General features: G+C 40.9%; 1 protein-coding gene across 4 annotated transcripts in view; it reads right to left on the bottom strand.

The window, feature by feature from the left end:
• Nucleotides 1-21112, bottom strand: part of AP3B1 (adaptor related protein complex 3 subunit beta 1) — a 228561-nt gene that overhangs the window by 83933 nt on the left and 123516 nt on the right. For all 4 annotated transcript variants that reach the window (XM_056541614.1, XM_056541621.1, XM_056541629.1 and 1 more), the window contains exons 15-20: nt 15206-15382; nt 12785-12971; nt 10028-10158; nt 7959-8064; nt 4811-4952; nt 338-473 (exon numbers count right to left, since the gene is read on the bottom strand). In XM_056541614.1, coding sequence (XP_056397589.1) covers nt 338-473; nt 4811-4952; nt 7959-8064; nt 10028-10158; nt 12785-12971; nt 15206-15382 — 879 coding nt within the window. The remainder of the gene's footprint in view (nt 1-337; nt 474-4810; nt 4953-7958; nt 8065-10027; nt 10159-12784; nt 12972-15205; nt 15383-21112) is intronic.

The following is a 21112-nucleotide window of genomic DNA, read 5'->3' as shown; positions in this document are numbered from 1 at the left end:
TGCTTATCTAAAGAGCAGAGAGAAAAAAAAACATGAGATCTGATGGAAAAGACTATAGTAGGGGAGAACCTAACCTTAATTTTACCATTCCACAGTTCTTTCATATCACCTATCTATATATATGCACAACCAGTCCATACAACTGCCCTTCACGACTATCCTGGTGAAGATGGAGCAGAAATGTCTACTGATCATTGGGGACGGCCAAAGGTGTCAATGCGAACATGAAATGTAAATAAATAAGAGATTTCATACTCTGAGGTCGTAAGTACATAGACCAGGTGCTACCATGCACAGTGTACTATAGACAGGAAAAATTCTGTGCAATATGTCTCACCTTAGCTTTGGTCGCGATTCTTGGTGCTTCTGGTTCTGATTCACTGTCCTCTTCAGATTCTGAACTTCCAGAAGAGGATGAAGTGCTGGAAACTTCACTCTGCACTGCATTTCCATTCTTTTCATCTTCAGAATCACTTTCCAAAATAAAGAGGAAAAAAGAGAGTTATGTTGTTATGTATGGTTGTGGTTGCTCATATATAGGGATCTACTAAGAATTTTTTTTTTTATGTTTTGTTTTGCTAATCATTTGTAGGTATATCTCAACATATACCTGTCATTGTAAAATAAACTTTCGTCCTAGGGCAGTGTTTCCCAACCAGGGTGCCTCCAGCTGTTGCAAAACTACATCTCCCAGCATGCCCAGACGGCCGAAGGCCGTCTGGGCATGCTGGGAGATGTAGCTTTGCAACAGCTGGAGGCACCCTGGTTGGGAAACACTGCCCTAGGGACACTTCTCTCCCCGCTCTGTATCTATTTGAGCAGGACGGTCCCATAGACTTACATTATGAGTCTGTCACGGTCGTTTTACTGTGGACAGGGGATAAGTTTACAAGACTGCACAACTTCTTTAAGAGTCTGGGGCTATAAGGTCACAACATGTCAAGTCCAAATCATTTGAAACTCACATCAGGGATGAAACAATTATGCTTGGCGGTTTTCGGCAGCTCCAACAAAAAATGGACGGAACAGTAGCACGCGTGTGACCAACGCTCATCCCAGCAGAAGATTCAAGACCCTGTGCTCAAGTAGTGTTTTTTTCCTTAAAGGGGTACTCTGGTGAAAAACAATTTATTTTAAATCAACTGGTGCCAGAACGTTAAACAGATTTGTAAATTACTTCTATTTAAAAAAGTTAATCCTTCCAGTACTTATCAGCTGCTGTATGCTCCACATATTCTTTTGAAATTTCTTTTCTGTCTGACCACAGTGCTCTCTGCTGACACCTCTGTCTGTCTCAGGAACTGTCCAGAGCAGGAGAAAATCCCTTCCTGCTCTTGACAGTTCCTGAGACGAACAGAGGTGTCAGCAGAGAGCACTGTGGTCAGACAGAAAAGAAGAAATGTAAAAAGAAAAGAACTTCTTGTGGAGCATACAGCAGCTGACGAGTACTGGATTTTTAAATAGAAGTAATTTACAAAATCTGTTTAACGTTCTGGCACCAGTTGATTTAAAATAAATAGTTTTTCTCCAGAGTACCCCTTTAATTTTGGTTTTACAAATAGGATTAAAATACCTGAAAACCCTGGAAACTTGCAGTGATTTATTCCATAACTTTTCTTGATGTGGATTATTTTTCGTCACATCTTGACTGACAAACCTAATTCTGTTCTCTGGCTATAATTAATAGTACGCAATAAAAGTAACAGTAAAGTCTAACAATTACATACACCACTGCCTATAGGAAAGCCATGCGGCTGAGTTTACAGCTACATCAGTATAACATACCCTGGTTGTTTACAACCTATAGAGCTCCATGCTTAGCTAATAAGAAGAATGGAGGGGTTAGCAGCATCTCAGTTTTGCAGCAATGAAAAGCCTGTAATAATTTAACCTACAGAATTCATTTGTTCTGTGTGGGAGGAACAATATAAATCACTTTTAAAATCATTAAATCCTGACTTAAATTAATAAAGTCATAATTAGGGCATTATGCTGTGTTTGTTATGGAAGTGGCAGGGCGAGTTGCTTTAATTACTGTCTGTAATAAAAGGAGCAGAGTGCGTACTACACCCCATCAGGGCTGTCAGCCACGACGGGAGAAACTGCAAACTCATCAACTCCGCTGGCAAAGGGTGATCATGTCTGCAGAGGCCACCGGCTGATAGTATGGAGGGAAAAAATAGATCTTATACACCAGAATCCATTAGTCCCAAATACTAATAGGCTACTGCTCTTTAGTGGATTCACGTAAAACCCTTTATTAGGCAATGGTAACGTCTGATAAGGATCCTACATTCCGGGTATATGCCTGCGTACCAGGACATGCCAATGTATACCACAGTGTACCCACCGATGTGTTGGATCAAATGTGGTCTACAATCACAAGCATACTCTGTAATTCTGAAAGACTCCAAAGTCCAGACAGCCACGCTTTTGGGTCCCATAAACAACAGTATACACTTTGAAACAGACTGAACACTGCCACAAGTAAACTACATTTGTTCTATTGAACTCAATGGACCTGGCGCAGGTGCTCGTATTGGCATACCATTCTGCCAGTATGCGGACATAAACCCAAATAAAGCAATTTTCAAATCTGTTAAGCACTCTATAAGGCAGTATTTCCCAACCAGGGTGCCTCCAGCCAACGGCTGTCCGGGCATGCTGGGAGTTGTAGTTTTACAACAGCTGTAGGCACCCTGGTTGGAAAACACTGCCATAAGGATACATTTTAAACCAGTACAATGTACCATATACAGTACAGTGACCCCCCGACCTACGATGGCCCCGACATACAATAATTTCAACATGCGATGGCCTCTCAGTGGCCATCGCATGTTGAAGGCAGCATCAACATACAATGTTTTTGTATGTCGGGGCCATCGCATAAACAGCTATCCGGCAGCGCAGACTGCTTCAGCTGCCACCGGATAGCCTTTTACGGTGCCCCGTGTGCTCCGGTGATGGTCTCCTACCTGTTCTCGGGGCTCCGGAGCATCCTCTTCGGGATCCCCTCCATCGCTGGCGCTCTTCATCGTCATCATCACGTCGCCACGCACGCCGTCCCAATAGGAGCAGCGTGCGTGGCGACGTAAGAGCGACGATCCCGGGCAGCAGAGACTGTCCGGAGCGTCGGGGACATGCCGGGGACGCGGCGACAGTGATAGAGCTCAACATCCAGGGCAGCGGTGACGGTCCGGAGCGGCGGGGACAGGTGGGTACAACTTCCCATTCTCTACATTGCACGGATCCCTCAACATATGATGGTTTCAACAAACGATGGTTCATTTGGAATGGTTTACATCGTATGTTGAGGGACCACTATATATATATATATATGTCATATCCGAAAACCTAACAATAGTACGGAAGATCCAAACACTGCTTCCAATTAAAAAAAAAAATTGCGTAAATATTTTTAAACGTTTTCCAATTTTAAATCTATTTAGACGTTTCTTTTATCTTTCATAGAAACATTTTTAAAGCTAACTATGGGTTGCCCTCTGCTTTCTTCACATTAGCATTGTGGTTTTGGTTTATAATGGAATTCACGAAGGATACAGCTGGTGCCCTATGAACCCCACTGGCTTACATAGAGGTCTGTCAGGCTTTGTCATGGATGCCTCCCAGGGAGCCTCCCATACAGATGTGAACACTGCCATAACATCACCCACACAACATATTACAGGTGTATGGAGCCACAATAGAGCAACCACAGCCTCCTAGAAAGCCCTAAAGTACTTTGGCAGCATTGCTGGAGAGAAGGTGGGGATCATATGGTGACACATAGCCCCTGATTTACTAAGAGTGTTGTGTAGGTTTCTTTGTGGATTTTAAAACCTACTATTTTTTTCCACAGTATTTACTAAGGTTTCCCTACATTTTGCTTTTTTTTACGCATGCTCTGATCTGTAGGTGTAGCTCAAATCTACCACATTTTCTGTGGAAACCTTAGTAAGGGTGTGTTTACACCACGATTTTACTATACGGTTTCGGCATATGGTTTCATAAAAAAACGTACCCATAGACTTCCCATCCAAAACTGTATGCACCATAATGTATACGGTTGTCTCAGTTTTTCAAACCATACAGTTTTTTACTTTTTTAATTTTTCCGGACAGAAAACCGTGGTCTACCACGGTTTTTGGTCCGGGTGAAAAACTGTATTAAAATGTATAAATTTTTTTTTTTTTTTACATGAGAACCGCACAGAACCGTATGTGTGTACGGTTCCATATAATTTTCACCATACGGTTTTTGGCTTTGCTTTTTTTTTCTTGGAATTTCAATCAAACAAGTAAAACTTTATTCATAATGGAGTGAAACTTTAAAAACATATAGGTTTTTTTCTTTAAAAACGGATGCAACCGGACATCATTTTTCAAACCGCATACAGTTTAGTCAGGTTTTGAGGAATCAGTTTATTTTTTATCAAAAACCTGATACAAAACTGTAATGCAAAAACGTAGGGTGAACCCACCCTTAATATGTTTTTGTGAAAATTTCGGGAACGCGCCCCTTTTCAGTGGCCACGCCCCCTTTTACCAACAGCCATGCCCCTTTTTCCGGTTTTCTCAGTAAAATGGAGAGTTAGTGAGGTTTTTTTCATTTCTGGCACAAATGCTGGCGCAGACAGAATTTCGGGCTCAATGTGCCAGATTCTGGCGCACAACCCGACAAAACATGTTGGGTTTGCAATAGTAAATGAAGGCCAATGAGTCCTTGTCAGCAGGATGACTTTTCAGACAGTCCTCTTTTCCATGGGAGTCACTTTACTAAGCAGTGAATAAGCAATTGATCTCACAGTTACCTATCAGGTTTACTTTTCTTCCCTTTGGTTGGATATTTTTCATTGCTTGACTTGTCCTCTTCACTGGAAGAGCTCTCCTCACTTTCTTCACTGCTACTGTCTTCCTGATCATCGCTATCCTCCTCGCTACCAGATTCTTCATCTAGTAAAGAGACATCACATGCAAAAACTTAATAAAGAACTTTAGGCTAGTTATGTGCATTGCCAGCTTAAAGCGCTTCTATCATTTATACAACAGAGACCCAATGAGATCTAAATGATGGACAACATGTCAAAAGAACGTATAAACAACAGTACAGTGATCCCTCAACTTACAATGGCCTCAACATACAATAGTTTCAACATACAAAGGTCTTTTCTGGACCATCGTAAGTTGAAACCAGACTCAACATACAATGTACAGACAGTCCAGATCTGTGAAATGTGTCAATGGCTGGAAGAACCGACCAATCAAAATGGGCATCCACTGGTAAAACCCATGTATTACTGAAGTGCATGCACTGACTGGTGTCTGGTAGTGCCCCCTACAGTACAGGGTGATATTACATGTTCTGTACACTTCCTGTACCAGGGTTAGCTGCTCCTTTGAACACCAGGTGAGGGCGACTCCATTACTTTTTTGGGACACTGTGTGTACTGTACAGGACCCTGAAGAAGCTCCTGTTCTCTACATAGACCAGTGTTTCCCAAGCAGGGTGGCCCCAGCTGTTGCAAAACTACAACTCCCAGCATGCCCGGACAGCCAAAGGCTGTCCGGGCATGCTGGGAGTTGTAGTTTTGCAACAGCTGGAGGCTCCCTGCTTGGGAAACACTGACTTAGACAATTATTTACAGCTCCCAGCAGATCTTTCCTACTTTTATATGTAAGGACTTGCTTTATCTATATTAGTTATCTACTTATTTTTCCTTAATTGTCACTTTTTCCTATTTTTGGATGACATTTTGGTGCCTTTAGAACCAATTACCAGGTTTCCATAGAGTTCTGGTCTCAACATACAATGGTTTCAACATACAATGGTCGTCCCAGAACCAATTAATATTGTAACTTGAGGGACCACTGTATTGCTCTAAAGTGTTATGGTCATGAAAAACAACTTTAGACTTCTATGTAGAGAAAAGGTTGGATCTCTTAGCCGTCAGGGGAGCGGATCGCTTTACACAATGCCACCGGCTTCCCTGCCTGACAACTCTGGGTAAATTTTTTTTTAAAGTTGTTTGTTATGACATTAACAACTTTAACCCCTTAAGGACCACTTCGAAAAATCCTAACGCTTTCAATTTTCCACCTACAGACCCATATGGGGCTTGTTTTTTGCACCACCAATTTTACTTTGTAATGACATCAATAATTTCACCGCAAAATGTACGTCGAAACCATAAAAAAATATTTGTGGGGCAAAATTGAAAAAGAAAAATTTATTACGTAATTTTGGAACTTTTGCAGGCTTCTGATTATTTGCAGAGACACCTTATCTTTATTCTGAAGGTCCAAACGATTAAAATGATACCCAACTTATATAGGTTTGATTTGGTTTTACCTCTGTTAAAAAATTATAACCTTATGCATAAAAATTAGCAGGATTAAAAATGTCCTTTCTGACCCCTATAACTTTTTTTTATTTTTCCGTATATGGGGATGTGTGAGGGCTAATTTTTTGTGCCGTGATCTGTAGTTTTTATCTGTATTTTTGTTTTCATGGGACTTTTTGATTGGTTCTTATAAATTTATTTAAGCTATACAAAGTGACCCAAAATATGCAATTTTTGATTTTTTTTTTTTTATGTATATGCCGTTGACCATTCGGTTTAATTAATGTTATATTTTTATAGTTTGGACATTTACGCACGGGGTGATACCACATATCATTATTTTTTATTATGTTTACATATTTTTATATTATTAAACTTTTTTTTTCTTACACTTTATTAGTCCCCTTGGTGGACTTTTAGGAGGAATGATTAGATTCCTCATACAGATCAATGTAGTTCCATAAGAACTACATTGATCTGTGTGCTCTGCGCTCAATTGATAAAGCCTGGTCCAGCCAGGCTCTATCAATGCAGGAGCCACAGCAGAAGAGGTAAGCCCTCACGCTAACTCAGCAGTGGATCGCTCCCCCACGAAATTGTGCTGAAATTGTGTGTGTGTGTGTGTGTGTGTGTGTGTTTGGGGGGGGGGTGTTGGTTCGATCCACTCCACTGGTTCACCAGGGACTGTTTAAAGGTCCCTTTAGATGCCACTGTCAGCTTTGGACACCACTTTTGTCCCTTTAGGCGCCGCTGTCCTAGTCGGCCGTGGCAATCATCACATGTCGGCTATTAACAGCAGCCCTCAGCTACATGAATCAGCTGAGGGCCACCCTGTATGGTGCGGGCAGTCGGGAGGCCGCACCATACACTGATAACAGTACAAGGACATGTATACACATCTTTGGTCGTTAACAGGATCAGTTTGTTGCAGCTTGAGCTGGTGAGAAGGTTTAGGTTGTATCTGATCCATACTGGCGCACTAATGGCACCTTATCAACTGCTAAGTATATAGAAAAATACTGAAGCAACACATTGACAAATGAGACAACTTTTTCAACAAATAGGTGGTCCAATTTCTGGTCATTTGATTGCTGCCATGTAATAATAATGATATATTTAAAAGGATTCAAATGCCCTGTATAAGCGCAATATTAAAAGGGCTAACTCCACAACCCCCTTTTTATTTGTAGTTCCACTGGAACTGACATGACTGTGAGGTGGTCCTGTTAATGTTGCCAGCATATACACAATGCCCCCAATGCCAGCATCAAACGCCCTAGAGCAGTGGTCTTCAACCTGCGGACCGCCAGATGTTGCAAAACTACAACTCCCAGCATTCCTGGACAGCCGTTGGCTGTCCAGGCATGCTGGGAACTGTAGTTGTGCAACATCTGGAGGTCCGCAGGTTGAAGACCACTACCCTAGAGTAAAGCAGGTAACTGATCTCCAGGTTTCTACTGACACTGATCCCACTTTTTTCTGCACTCATGTTATGTATGAATTGCACAAGGACTCGTATAAGACAACACATAGATGAAATGTGAAGTACTTACTCCTTGGCAGTCAACATATCATGCGAAGCTAACAAAACAATTCAATATTTAACACATGGGCTTACCACTGGATGCTGCAGACTCCTTATCCTCTTCATCCGAAGAGTAAAACTTATCTGAGGTATTCTTTTCTTTCTTAGGTTTTCCAACTGAAGTAGTCCATGTTGTAGCCTATGGCAGAGAGAAACGGTGGACATTATGAGCAATTCCATGAAAGAAATCTCTCTTTAGATATACATAGGGTAGACATACATAGGGTAGCGATTTACAGAATTCCATTTACAAAAAAATCTTAGTGGCATGGAAAAGTAGAGAAGGGGGAGAATTAACCCCCAAAAATCTGCTTATGCTATTTTCTACCATATCTGCAGGATAAGGGTCCAGGTCTAACATACTATTAATTGGGGAACAAAAATCTACAATACATCGTATAGCATTTAGATGACCAAAATGCTTATGTGGTAGGACATTCCCAGACCATGTGCGTTTGAGGATGAACAGATGTTTAGCATTGTATTTATCCTTCTATAGCGGACCTAAGCTACAAGGGAAGAATCCACAAGAGAATAAAATACTAGAATAGCTGTCTTAAAAGCCTGCAGACCTTTGAAGGTAAAGAGACATTTAAAAAGAAAAGGTTGGGAAAGAGAGCCAAGCTCCGAACACTGACTTTCTCCTGTTTGTCACAGTTATAAATAAAGGGAAATCTGTTAATTTCACGTGACAATTATAGGCAAAGAAATTAGTTTGGCCTCTGAGCACAATTTATGTTAGAAAGTTTACAAAAGTTCTACTTGTAAAGGTGCAGAGGGCAAGAAGGTGGCAGAAGGTAATTGTTCATGTGGGCGATATGTAGATATAAGCCGCAATTATATTTAGACCGAATCCAGATGCAATTTTAATAAAATCTGCTGAATATATTGCTAGACAATTCAACTATTAGAACAGAATGTGGAATTGAAGGTTTAATGTTCTGACATCATAATCAAAAAGACTTCTACTCTGGGTCAGAATTGTGTCAGTTTTCCCTAAGCAACCTACCAGATTTGAGCTTCTTATTCTAATCTAGAATGTGGATAAAGACGGAGTATTTGATAATAACAAAACCATTTAAGGGGTTGTTCCATGTGTTTTTTATTTTGCTATTGTCCCCAACCTGCCTTAAAAAATCAATAAATAAAAAACATTACTCGCCTTTCTCCGCTCTCTCGTACCTCTGATATCAGAGTGTCCCATCCAGGGCCAGTGACCCAGCTTTCCCACGAGCTGCAGAGCATAGCCTCTACAGCAGGGGGAACTGACAATGCCGCTCCCCAATCATTGGCCGAGGCAGGATACCACAGCGGTCAGTAACTGGTTAAATCATGCTGCAATGTCACATCTACAGCTCTGGTCAGCTCCGTTGAAGCAGACTGTAAGCGTAGACCAGTCGGAGATGGGGCGTTCTGATCTCAGAGCAACAAGGGGGCGGAGGAAGGTGAGTTAAAGTTTTTTTTTTTTTTTAGGCAGGCTGGGACAATAGCAAAACAACACATTCCGCAACAGGAATTTTCCGCTGAAAGAATGAACATGTTCATTCTTTCATTGAAACTCCGCTCAGACTGCATTGCCATCAGTGCAGGTCCACGCTGTCAAAGTCCCTGTGTGAGCTGCCCTCCATATATGCTCTCCTCTCTGTCCATATTTTGCACTGCTGCATAACAATCCACTTGCCCTCCCTGTTGCTAGCACTGAGAGAGAGCATCATTTGTCTAATCACTTTCTATCCACCATCAAAAAGGTAGTACATAAAAAAAAAAAAAAAAAAAACTTAGAACAGTGTTTCCCAACCTGGGTTCCTCCAGGTGTTGCAAAACTACAACTCCCAGCATGCCCGGAAAGAAAGAGGCTAACAAAGGCTGTCCAGGAATGCTGGGAGTTGTAGTTTTGCAACATCTGGAGGCACCCTGGTTGGGAAACACTGACTTAAAAAGTTGCTTCACCAGGAAACAAAAGAATAATACAAAGAAATTCCCTGCAAAGGTGTCCACAGCCTTTATGGTGATAAAACTATAATAACAAAATGATTATAAAAACCCCTGTTGTATATTTCACTGGAAAATGTAAAACAAGAAATAAGAAATTAGAAACATACCGGTTCAATAACTTCCACATTGCGAACAGAGGGATCAGGTGCTACCTCTGGCCAGTCAGACAGCTCCAAGTACCCAGAAGCCTTAGCATTCAGCGTGTGCGATAGAGTACCAAGCTGGAAACGATCTCGATCTATAGAATAAAAGACATAAGGAGCAAAGAGCGGATTACAGTGAAACCTATGAGCCTTGCAGCACAAAGTGCAACCATTATGAAGATGGCAGATCATTGCCGTTAGATAGCCTGAATATCAAGTAATAGACAGAAAGCAGACAGCTTTCCATAAGGTCAGGACGATTATTTCTATCCATACATTCTAATAATCTTTTCATAATGGTCAATATAAAAACTAATCAGTCAGTATGTTTAGAGGCGCCGGGATAGAATGCAGATTGGGTGAAAATGACTGTGTGGTAAATATTAAGAATGACAGCGCAGTTTAACAACCCACAGACAAGGCTTTCCACAAGCTCATTCTGAATTTTAATCATTCTTTTTCTGCTACACCAAACACCATTACTACTGAAATTAGCAATAAATCTACATGAGCGCTAAAAACACCAGAAAACCAGTCGACTTACAGAATTAGCATCTTGTTGCATATGGGACAACTTATGAATCACTGATATTCTTTGCAAAATAAACCCATCTCACACCTTAAGCCAGTGTTTCCCAACCAGGGTGCCTCCATGTGTTGCAAAACTACAACTCCCAGCATGCCCGGACAGCCGAAGGCTGTCCGGGCATGCTGGGATTTGTAGTTTTGCAACATCTGGAGGCACCCTGGTGTGGAAACCCTGCCTTAAAGGGGTACTCTGGTGTGGAAACCCTGCATTAAAGGGGTACTCCGGTGCCAGAAAGTTTAACAGATTTGTAAATGACTTCTATTAAAAAATCTTTACCCTTCCAGTACTTTTTAGCAGCTGTATACTACAGAGGAAATTCTTTTCTTTCTGAATTTCTTTTTTGTCTTGTCCACAGTGCTCTCTGCTGACACATGATGCCCGTCCCATGAACTGTCCAGAGAAGGAGGAAAAACCCCATTGCAAACCTATGCTGCTCTGGACAGTTCCTGACACTGACAGAGGTGTCAGCAGAGAGTACTGTGGACAAGACAAAAAAAGAAATTAAAAAAAAGAAAAGAATTTCCTCCGTAGCATACAGCTGCTAAAAAGTACTGGAAGGGTAAAAAAAAATTTAATAGTAGTCATTTACAAATCTGTTTAACTTTCTGGTACCAGTTGATTTAAAAAAAATAAATAAATCCACCGGAGTACCCCTTTAAGCACTGACTGGTGTACGGAGAGGTGTAGTGTTACAAATTTAAAGAGGTTTGACCTGTTCTGTTTCCCTGAACCCACTTCTGCGCACTGCATGTCTTGTAAGTATAAGTTATAAGTTCTGAGACGAGAGGGTTGGGTACCAGTCACAATCATTGCAGGGGTGAAACCACACGCAATGTTCAATAGCTGAAAAATGTCGCCACAACATTGTTCAGTTATTGGTGTAGTTCCGCCTGCACACGATGAACAGGCACTACCTCTAACAGAATAACCAGCCCATAACACAAAGTCATTTTCCTGTAGAAGCAGCAAGGGAACCTAAGGGAACATTCACACTAAGTACGGTATTTTCCGAGCGGAATTCTGCTTGGAAAATATGGTGCAGCAGCCTCCTATCACTCTTAATGGGAATCTGCTGCATCATATACAATACAGAACTTCAGTGTGGAATTTCAGACTGCGAAGGATGAATGAACAGGTTTATTCTTTCTGCAGAATCTGCTCTAAAATGCATTGCTGTCTATTAAGATTGTGCATTTCAGAGTGGTCCTAGCGCCAGCTTGTTTTGCGGGAAACCACTCCAGATGGAAACTAAGCCATAATATCTCTGGGTGGAGATTCTGTAGTGTGAATGAGCCCTAAGAGGTTTCCAGTAGAGATGAATGAATTTCCCAAATATTTCTTCTGATCTCAATGCACTAGAATTGGCAATCAGACTCTATTCTGTCTGAATAAATTTGTTCTGAATCTAAAATGTCTCCATCGCCCTGAAAAGTCATGTATGACATTCTGAGGTCTCCTAGGTTTAATTTTTTTTTTATATTTAGGGTTGAGGTGGGGTTCCTAGTAGTAACAGTACAGTATGGAACATGATAGACAATGCAGCAGATAGGCGGATCTGTAGGGCTAGTAGTAAAAGCAGCCATTTTTTAGCCAATTAAAACCGTTTTTGGATAATTTTTAATTAAAAGGGTATTCCAGCTTTATACAGCTTATCCCCTTTTCAAAGGATAGGGGATAGGATGTATGATCGCAGGGGTCCCGCCGCTGGGGAGCACTGCGATATCGGTGCAGCCCCCGGCATTCTGTGCCTCCGAGACGTGGACATGACGTCATAGCCACGCCCCCTCCATTCATGGCCTATGGGAGGGGGTGTGACGGCCATCACGCCCCCTCCCATAGACATGAATGGATGGGGCGTGGTGTGACGTCAGGTCCTCGTTATCCTTTGGATAGGGGATAAGGTGTATAAAGCCGGAATACCCCTTGAATCTTTTTGGCTCATTTCTAATTTCCAGCCAACAGCACCCCACATTTATGAGCCTCTCTCCTTGGTGCTAGCACAGGATTATGCTTCACTTGTATGCCAGCACTTCGTGTAAGGGATAAACCCAGTACAAGACTGGTCACCCACTGGTATTACCCCCACCAGAAGCATTAGTACATATAGGGGTGGGGGTATATATTCAATTTACCTTTGAAAGGAGATTCTAGTACAGGAGCTGGTTTCTGGGCCAGAAATATTCTCTTGGCATATTTACTCAGAGCTCCACTCTTCTCATTTGGAATAATAAGCTGTTTTACAAAACGCGTGCGGTCCCTGATATCGTAATTCTGATCGTATTTGCCAAGATTTAATATGTACTGAGTAAGCAATTTTGTCTGTCGGGAGGAGAAAAAAAAAAGAAGAAGGAGAGAGAAAAAGCAGAAGAAGTTATTTATGATTATTGATAACTCTCAGTAAACATATTTAAAGAGGTAATAAAAATGAAGCATTAAGACAAACAAATGTTGCTCCGCAGGGAATAGGCATTTCTGAAGCTGCAAATGGAATATCGAAGCCAAAAACACATGTCCTGCTCTAAGCTCGGAGGTGAATGTTAACTACGGCGAGGCAGCCATGTGCTAGATTATTAAACTGCTGAAGTGGAAAGAAAGGCATCATTAAAAAATAATCATATATGGCAAACCCACTGAAGGGCCTGCGTGAGGATAATGAATGTGGAAACACAACGAAAAACATGGCACTCAAAACTTAATCGAGAAAATATGCAGGACATCAAAACATCAGAGGGTATTAGGGGGCTGGCAAAGTGTTCCATCCGAGGTGAGCTTTATGAAGAGATAGTGTCCCTGGCACCACAAGGGTCCACACACTAGCGCTCTTACTCTCTTACTTTGCTCTGAATTACGACCCATTAAAGGAGACACATGAATCACTGAACTGGATTACTACAAATTATTTGCTGTGCATTTAGCTGTTACTTTTTCATAAAAGCAAGCTGCTGATGCCCTCTAAAAACCAAGATAAAAGAGCGCTTATAGCCTGCGGTAATACTGTTCATTCATTTATTTATGTAAGGTAACAGCTTGTTTTATGGCGAATTTTCCATCATTTCTTAATTCAGCCATTGACTATGCTACATTAAAACTGCATTGAGATCATTTTTATAATAGCCTTCGGCAAACCAAATTTTGCCATTATGTTCCAAATTAGATGCATCTGCGAGGCATAAATGTTTGTTAAAAATAGTCACAACACGTTCTGCTGCTAACCATGTGTATACAGCGCAAATAAAGACACAAATACCTCAAATAACAGGCAGCAAGTGTGAAAAGTGCTTATTTAGACTAATGAAGCAAATTCATAGACTTGGTGTACTCAACTGAATAAGAAAAATGCCTTCAGCCGGTTTAGGAATTACTTTGTAATCACGGCAGGATAGGAGAGGTCTCAGCCAGCAAACCTTCCATAGAGCGGTTTCTAGCATTGCCAGCAAGTTGACCCAACATCTAACCCCCTCACTGCCAGGAGAAGTTTGTGCAGGAATCCTTTCAGCTGAACGCAACTCTTTTCTGACTTTTTTTGAGAATATTATTAGTGAATCCCTAAAGTTTTGCCCACATCTGTGTTGTGGCCTCCAATGCAGTTTCATCATCTTCAAAGAGAAGAATATAGTCAAAATGACAGACACTGTGGCAGAACCCGATTGACCACATTATAAGCCAAACAGTTCATCAGTCACCAATGTCTGTCTAGCAACAGATCTAGTACTGCATCATAGTGATGGTTTATGGCAGAAACTATGACACAGGTGTGAACAGGGCCTAAATTATTTCCTTTATGATGGGTTCACACATGGCGTACTTGCTGTAGTTTTTTCACACAAAACTATAATGCAGCATTTACAGAGATTTTAAAAATTCATCCACATTGTACAGAAAAAGTACACTGTACAGAGAAAATCTTCCCAAAAATATACCTGCGGTGTGGATATGAAACATGCCACTAAAAGCCTTAAAAGGAGTACTGTAGTGAAAAAAAATCATATTCCCTATCCTATCTGACCACTGGGATTCCCGGCGATCTCATGTACTGGGCCAAGGCAGTCAAGGCACGAAGAGGCGGCCGACACACCCCCTCCATGTATCCCATAGAGAAACATGGAGGGGGCATGTCGGCCGCGGCTACCTGCGGGGTTCTACCAACCAGCAACAAATCTGAATGATTTCATACAGATTTATTGACTGAAATGCTGCAGATTGTCCACATAAGGCAAGACTACATCTTTCCCATCTACGGGGTATCTACCTTTATAAGTGGCAGCCCTTTGGGTAACTAGGGGCCATTCAAAGAGAAATCACCTATTGCTGAATTCCTATATACCATTACCTCATGTATAATTTGTGAATAGAGGGAGAAGCGGGTCAATGTCAAACTTCTAACATCTCTATTAAAACTTCTCTTCATTTTAATCAAATTTCTCCATTTCTTCATTTACCTAAATTGCTAATTTGCTTCGCTAAACTACAAAATTACTTATTAATATATTAATATCAGGAACTGTTCACAGCCCAAGATTACTGGGGTCCTCTTAGCACGGCCATTACTTTACCTGTTTGGAATTAGTTAAGTACAGCTTTGCTGCAAGGTTTAATGTCTGCAACCTGACCAGGTCATCCTCATTGGTGAAGCTCTTTGCCATTTTCCGCAGTACATCGGGCGCAATTTTAGGCACTCGCTCACAATACTCTCCAATAAGCCATAAAATGCTGGCCCTTGCCATGGGAACCTGGAGAAAAAATATATATATATTTTTACAAAATGAAATTATCATTCATTAACTCTTAAGTTGGGACATGTAAAGTTTGGTCAAATAATTATATAACAACAGAAGCTATTAGAAATGTTTACAAAAAATTCTCAAGTTGTAGCTGCAGGTTTGGATGATGAATATTAGGCTGGTTTCACATTAACGCTGAAAGGTCCGATTTGGTGACCTCCATTGCAAATTCTGCTTGGGGATCAAAAATGTAGCTGAACGGACTCCAACAGATCCCGAGCAAATCCCAAAGACTTCAATGGGCTCCCTAGTGATTTCTGTATGGTGTCTGCTTATTCTGCATAATTTGACAGTCCAAAAGAATACTGCTCGCAGAATTTATTTTATTTTTTTCTTCATTTTTTCCCCCATTCAAATCCTGCTAAATAAAATGGAAACTGCAACATAGACCCCCAAAAGGAGTTCCAACGTGAATTGTGCCTCATTGGGTAGGAAAAAAAAAAGGTGTATCTCAAAATTCTCAATAGTCAGCCAGAAGGAAGTTTAAATATTACACAAGTGCATTGAGTAAACAAAATGCATAAGAGAAATCCAAGCATTTCTCCCTTTATCGCCTCCTTTCCTTTAGTTAAAGGGGTACTCCGGTGGAAAACAATGTTTTTAAAATCCACTGTTGCCAAAAAGGTAAACAGATTTCTAATTTACTTCTATAAAAAATACTTACATTTTCCAGGACAAATCTGCTGCTGTATGCTCCACAGGAAGTGGTTTTCTTTTTGAATTTATTTTCTGTCTGACCACAGTGCTCTCTGCTGACACCTCTGTCCATGTCAGGAACTGTCCAGAGCAGGAGAAAATCCCCATTGCAAACCTATCCTGCTCAGGACAGTTCCTGAAATGAACAGAGGTGTCAGCAGAGAGCACTATGGTAAGACAGAAAAGAAATTCAAAAACAAAAGAACTTTCTCTTTAGTATACAGCAGCTGATAAGTACTGGAAGGATTAAGATTTTTAAATAAAAGTAATTTACAAATCTGTTTAAAGGGGTACTCCGGTGGAAAACTTTTTTATTTTATTTTTTTAATCAACTGGTGCCAGAAAGTTTAACAGATTTGTAAATTACTTCTATAAAAAAAATATCAATCCTTCTAGTACTTATTAGCTGAATACTACATAGGAAATTATTTTCTTTTTGGAACACAGAGCTTTCTGCTGAATCACAAGCACAGTGCTCTCTGCTGACATCTCTGTCCATTTTAAGAACTGTCCAGAGTAGGAGAAAATCCCCATAGTAAACATATGCTGCTCTGGACAGTTCCTAAAATGGACAGAGATGTCAGCAGAGAGCACTGTGGTCATGATGTCAGCAGAGAGCACTATGTTCCAAAAAGAAAAGAATTTCCTCTGTAGTATTCAGCAGCTAATACGTACTGGAAGGATTAAGATTTTTTTTAAAATAGTAATTAAAAAATCTGTTTAACTTTCTGGCACCTTTTGATGTAAAGAAAAAAAGTTTTCCACCGGAGTACCCCTGTAACCCCTTAAGGACCAAGGACGTACCGGTACATCCTTGGTCCTGCTCCCGTGATATAACGCGGGGTTACACGGTAACCCCGCATCATATCACGGCGGCCCTGGCATCATAGTGAAGCCGGGACCCGCCGCTAATAGTGCGCGGCGCCGCGCGCTATTAACCCTTTAGCCGCGTGCTCAGAGCTGAGCCACGCGGCTAAAAGTGAAAGTAAAAACTGCCGGTTAGCTCAGTGGGCTGTTCGGGCTAGCCGCGGCAAAATCGCGGCATCCCGAACAGCTTGCAGGACAGCCGGAGGGTCCCTACCTGCCTCCTCGCTGTCCGATCGCCGAATGACTGCTCAGTGCCTGAGATCCAGGCATGAGCAGTCATGCGGCAGAATCATCGATCACTGGTTTCCTATGAGAAACCAATGATCAATGTGAAAGATCAGTGTGTGCAGTGTTATAGGTCCCTATGGGAGCTATAACACTGCTAAAAAAAAGTGAAAAAAAAAAAGTGAATAAAGATCATTTAACCCCTCCCCTATTAAAAGTTTGAATCGCCCCCCTTTTCCCATAAAAAAAAAAAAGTGTAAATAAAAATAAACATATGTGGTATCACCGCGTGCGGAAATGTCCGAATTATAAAAATATATTGTTCATTAAACTGCTCGGCCAATGGCGTATGCGCAAAAAAATTCCAAAGTCCAAAATAGTGCATTTTTTTTCATTTAAAAATGATCAATAAGTCCTATCAATGCAAAAATGGTACCGTTAAAAACTTCAGAACACGGCGCAAAAAATGAGCCCTAATACCGCCCCATACACGGAAAAATGAAAAAGTTATAGGGGTCAGAAGATGACAATTTTAAACGTATTAATTTTCCTGCATGTACGGTAGTTATGATTTTTTCCAGAAGTACGACAAAATCAAACCTATATAAGTAGGGTATCATTTTAACCGTATGGACCTACAGAATAAAGATAAGATGTCATTATTACCGAAAAATGTACTACGTAGAAACGGAAGCCCCCAAAAGTTACAAAACGGCAGTTTATTTTTTCAATTTTGTCGCACAATGATTTTTTTTCCCCGTTTCACCGTAGATTTTTGGGCAAAATGACTGACGTCATTACAAAGTAGAATTGGTGGTGCAAAAAATAAGCCATCATATGGATTTTTAGGTGCAAAATTGAGTTATGATTTTTTAAAGGAAAGGAGCAAAAAACGAAAATGCAAAAACGGAAACCCCCCCCGGTCCTTAAGGGGTTAAAGGGGTATTCCAGGCCAAAACTTTTTTTTATATATCAACTGGCTCCAGAAAGTTAAACAGATTTGTAAATTAGTTCTATTAAAAAATCTTAATCCTTCCAATAGTTATTAGCTTCTGAAGTTGAGTTGTTGTTTTCTGTCTAACTGCTTTCTGATGACTCGTGTCTCGGGAGCTGTGCAGTTCCTATGGGGATATTCTCCCATCATGCACAGCCCCCGGGACGTGACATCATCATTGAGCAGTTAGACAGAAAACTTCAGAAGCTAATAACTATTGGAAGGATTAAGATTTTTTAATAGAAGTAATTTACAAATCTGTTTAACTTTCCAGAGCCAGTTGATATATATTAAAAAAGGTTTTGCCTGGAATACCCCTTTAACTTTGTGGCACCAGTTGATTTAAAAAAAAAATTTCTACCCGAGTACCCCTTCAATGAGCACAATTGTCTGCACCATTGAACGGACAGTATCATGAGATGGATTTCTTGTGACTCAAGTCCTTTTTGAGTTGCAATGTGACACAGCACTATCACATCAGAGCAACACCGTGATTTTTGGTCATACAACCCTGTCCATGTAGCCCTAGCCTTAGATAACTTGCTGCAGCCTCTCCCCATCTGTCCGTCCGCAGTAGGATGAAAAGAAGGTCATAACCTTCCTCTTGGCTAGGCACTGTCCCATTATCTAACCCCCAGCCAAAACGAAACAGATCAGCAGGAAATTAACCCCTGTGTTTTCTATGGGATTTCTACAAGACTCTTAATGGAGATATCCAGTGCTGAAAAACTGAAAAAATGCTGATGAGTTTCAGATCGCAGGGAATCCAACCGCTGGGCCCCCCCCGCAATCTCCTGTACGGGGCCCCGGCAGCCCGCGGAAAGGTGCGTGTTGACCACCGCACGAAGCGGTGCCTGACACGCACCCCCAAAAATACTACTGTATGGCAGAGCCGGAGCGCTGCCTTCGGCAATCTCCGGCTTTGCCACAGCGCTGTATTGAGGGGGCGTGTCGACTGCCGCTTCGTGCAGTGGTCGTCACTTGCTATCTGGCCAGCGAGCCGGGGCCCCGTACAGAGAGATCGCAGGGGGCCCCAGCGGTCGGAACCCCCGCCATCTGAAACTTATTCCCTATGCTTAGTTTAAAGGATAGGTTTTTCAGCACTGGACTACCCCTTTAAAGGCTTTTTAATATACTTCTATGATTCCTTTTATAGGTTTAGTATTTTTTGTAGAAGTTGAAAACATAATTTGATATCCTTATTCTATGTGTAGCTATGTATCCTATCCTATCCTATACATTGTATCGACACTTATATTCAGGAAGATAGAAAAGCTGAGTGACTACTGCTGTGGGGGTTGCTCTAACACCTAGCTTTCGTGCACACTGGATAGTAATAATATATATATCTTTTTTTATGTCCAGGAAAGTTGGGTAACTTAACCAACCCAAAATTAGCATGTCACTCTTATGTTCCTAAATGCATTGTATGCTGCAAAATGTATTGGCTCAGAGATGCAAGATTATAACACATGGCACAAATATACCAATACATGTACAGAGCAAAATTAACATGCTAAATAAATGTGCTGTGCCAACCACTATGGAAACACTATATAATGTAATGTAGAGGCACCCCCTCTGCATGTTGGGGCTGTGCCTACTGATGCACCTCACCATCTTGAGCAGGTACTGCTTTAATGGCTCTTTTTACTTACTGGACTAACAAAAAATATTGTGGACTAAGAAACAGGGTTGTCTTTCATACCATTCTAATATATATATATATATATATATATATATATATATATATATATATATATATACACACACACACACACATTTACATACAGTCATGGCCGTAATTGTTGGCACCCCTGAAATTTTTTAAGAAAATGAAGTGTTTCTCACAGTAAAGGATTGCAGTGACACATGTTTTGCTATTGAGAAAAAATATATTTGCCAGAATATAAAGGGAGAAGATGTCCATTTGCAGGAAGCACCGGAAACAAGAGCCAAGCCATATCCTTGCTTGATACAATCCAATACGAAAAGAAAGGGGTTCCAGCTCCACCAAAAAATAGTTAAAAATAGGTAACTTTAAATTCATATTATATTAAAAAAATGATGAAAGGAAAACACACATAGCAAAAAAGTGCTCTAGTGAGTTATAAACCCATGTTGGTGGACGTGGGTTTTTAACTCCCTAGAGCACTTTTTTGCTATGTGTGTTTTCCTTTCATCATTTTTTTAATATGATATGAATTAAAGTTACTTATTTTTAACTATTTTTTGGTGGAGCTGGAACTCTTGTCTTTTCGTTTTGACATGTTTTGCTATACACATTTATTGCCTTTGTGTGTATTGGAACTATACCAAAAAAGGGAGGAAAAAAGCAAATTGGATATAATGTCACACCAAACTCCAAAATTGGGCTGGACAAAATTATTGGCACCCGTAACTTAATATTTGGTTGCACAAACTTTGGAAAAAATAACTGAAATCAGTCACTTCCTATAACCATCAATAAGCTTCTTACACCTCTCAGCCGGAATGTTGGACCACTCTTCCTTTGCAAACTGCTCCAGATCTCTCTTCTTGGAAGGCGCCTTTTCCCAACAGCAATTTTAACATCTCTCCACAGGTGTTCAATGGGATTTAGATCTGCACTCAATGCTGGCAACTTCAGAACTCTCCAGCACTTTGTTGCCCTCCATTTCTGGGTGCTTTTTGACGTATGTCTGGGGTCAGTGTCCTGCTGGAATACCCAAGATCTCGGACGCAAACCCAGCTTTCTGACACTGGGTTGTACAGTGCGACTCAAAATCTGTTGGTAATCTTCAGATTTCATGATGCCTTGCAAACATTGAAGGCACCCAGTGCCAGAGGCAGCAAGACAACCCCAAAACATAATTGAACCTCCACCATATTTCACTGTAGGTACTGTGTTCTTTACT

Source organism: Hyla sarda, chromosome 1 (assembly GCF_029499605.1).
Source record: "Hyla sarda isolate aHylSar1 chromosome 1, aHylSar1.hap1, whole genome shotgun sequence".
In the NCBI taxonomy this organism is placed as follows: domain Eukaryota; kingdom Metazoa; phylum Chordata; class Amphibia; order Anura; family Hylidae; genus Hyla; species Hyla sarda.
The sequence above is the reverse complement of the archived record's forward strand: the minus strand, read 5'-3'. Positions and strand labels throughout refer to the sequence as shown.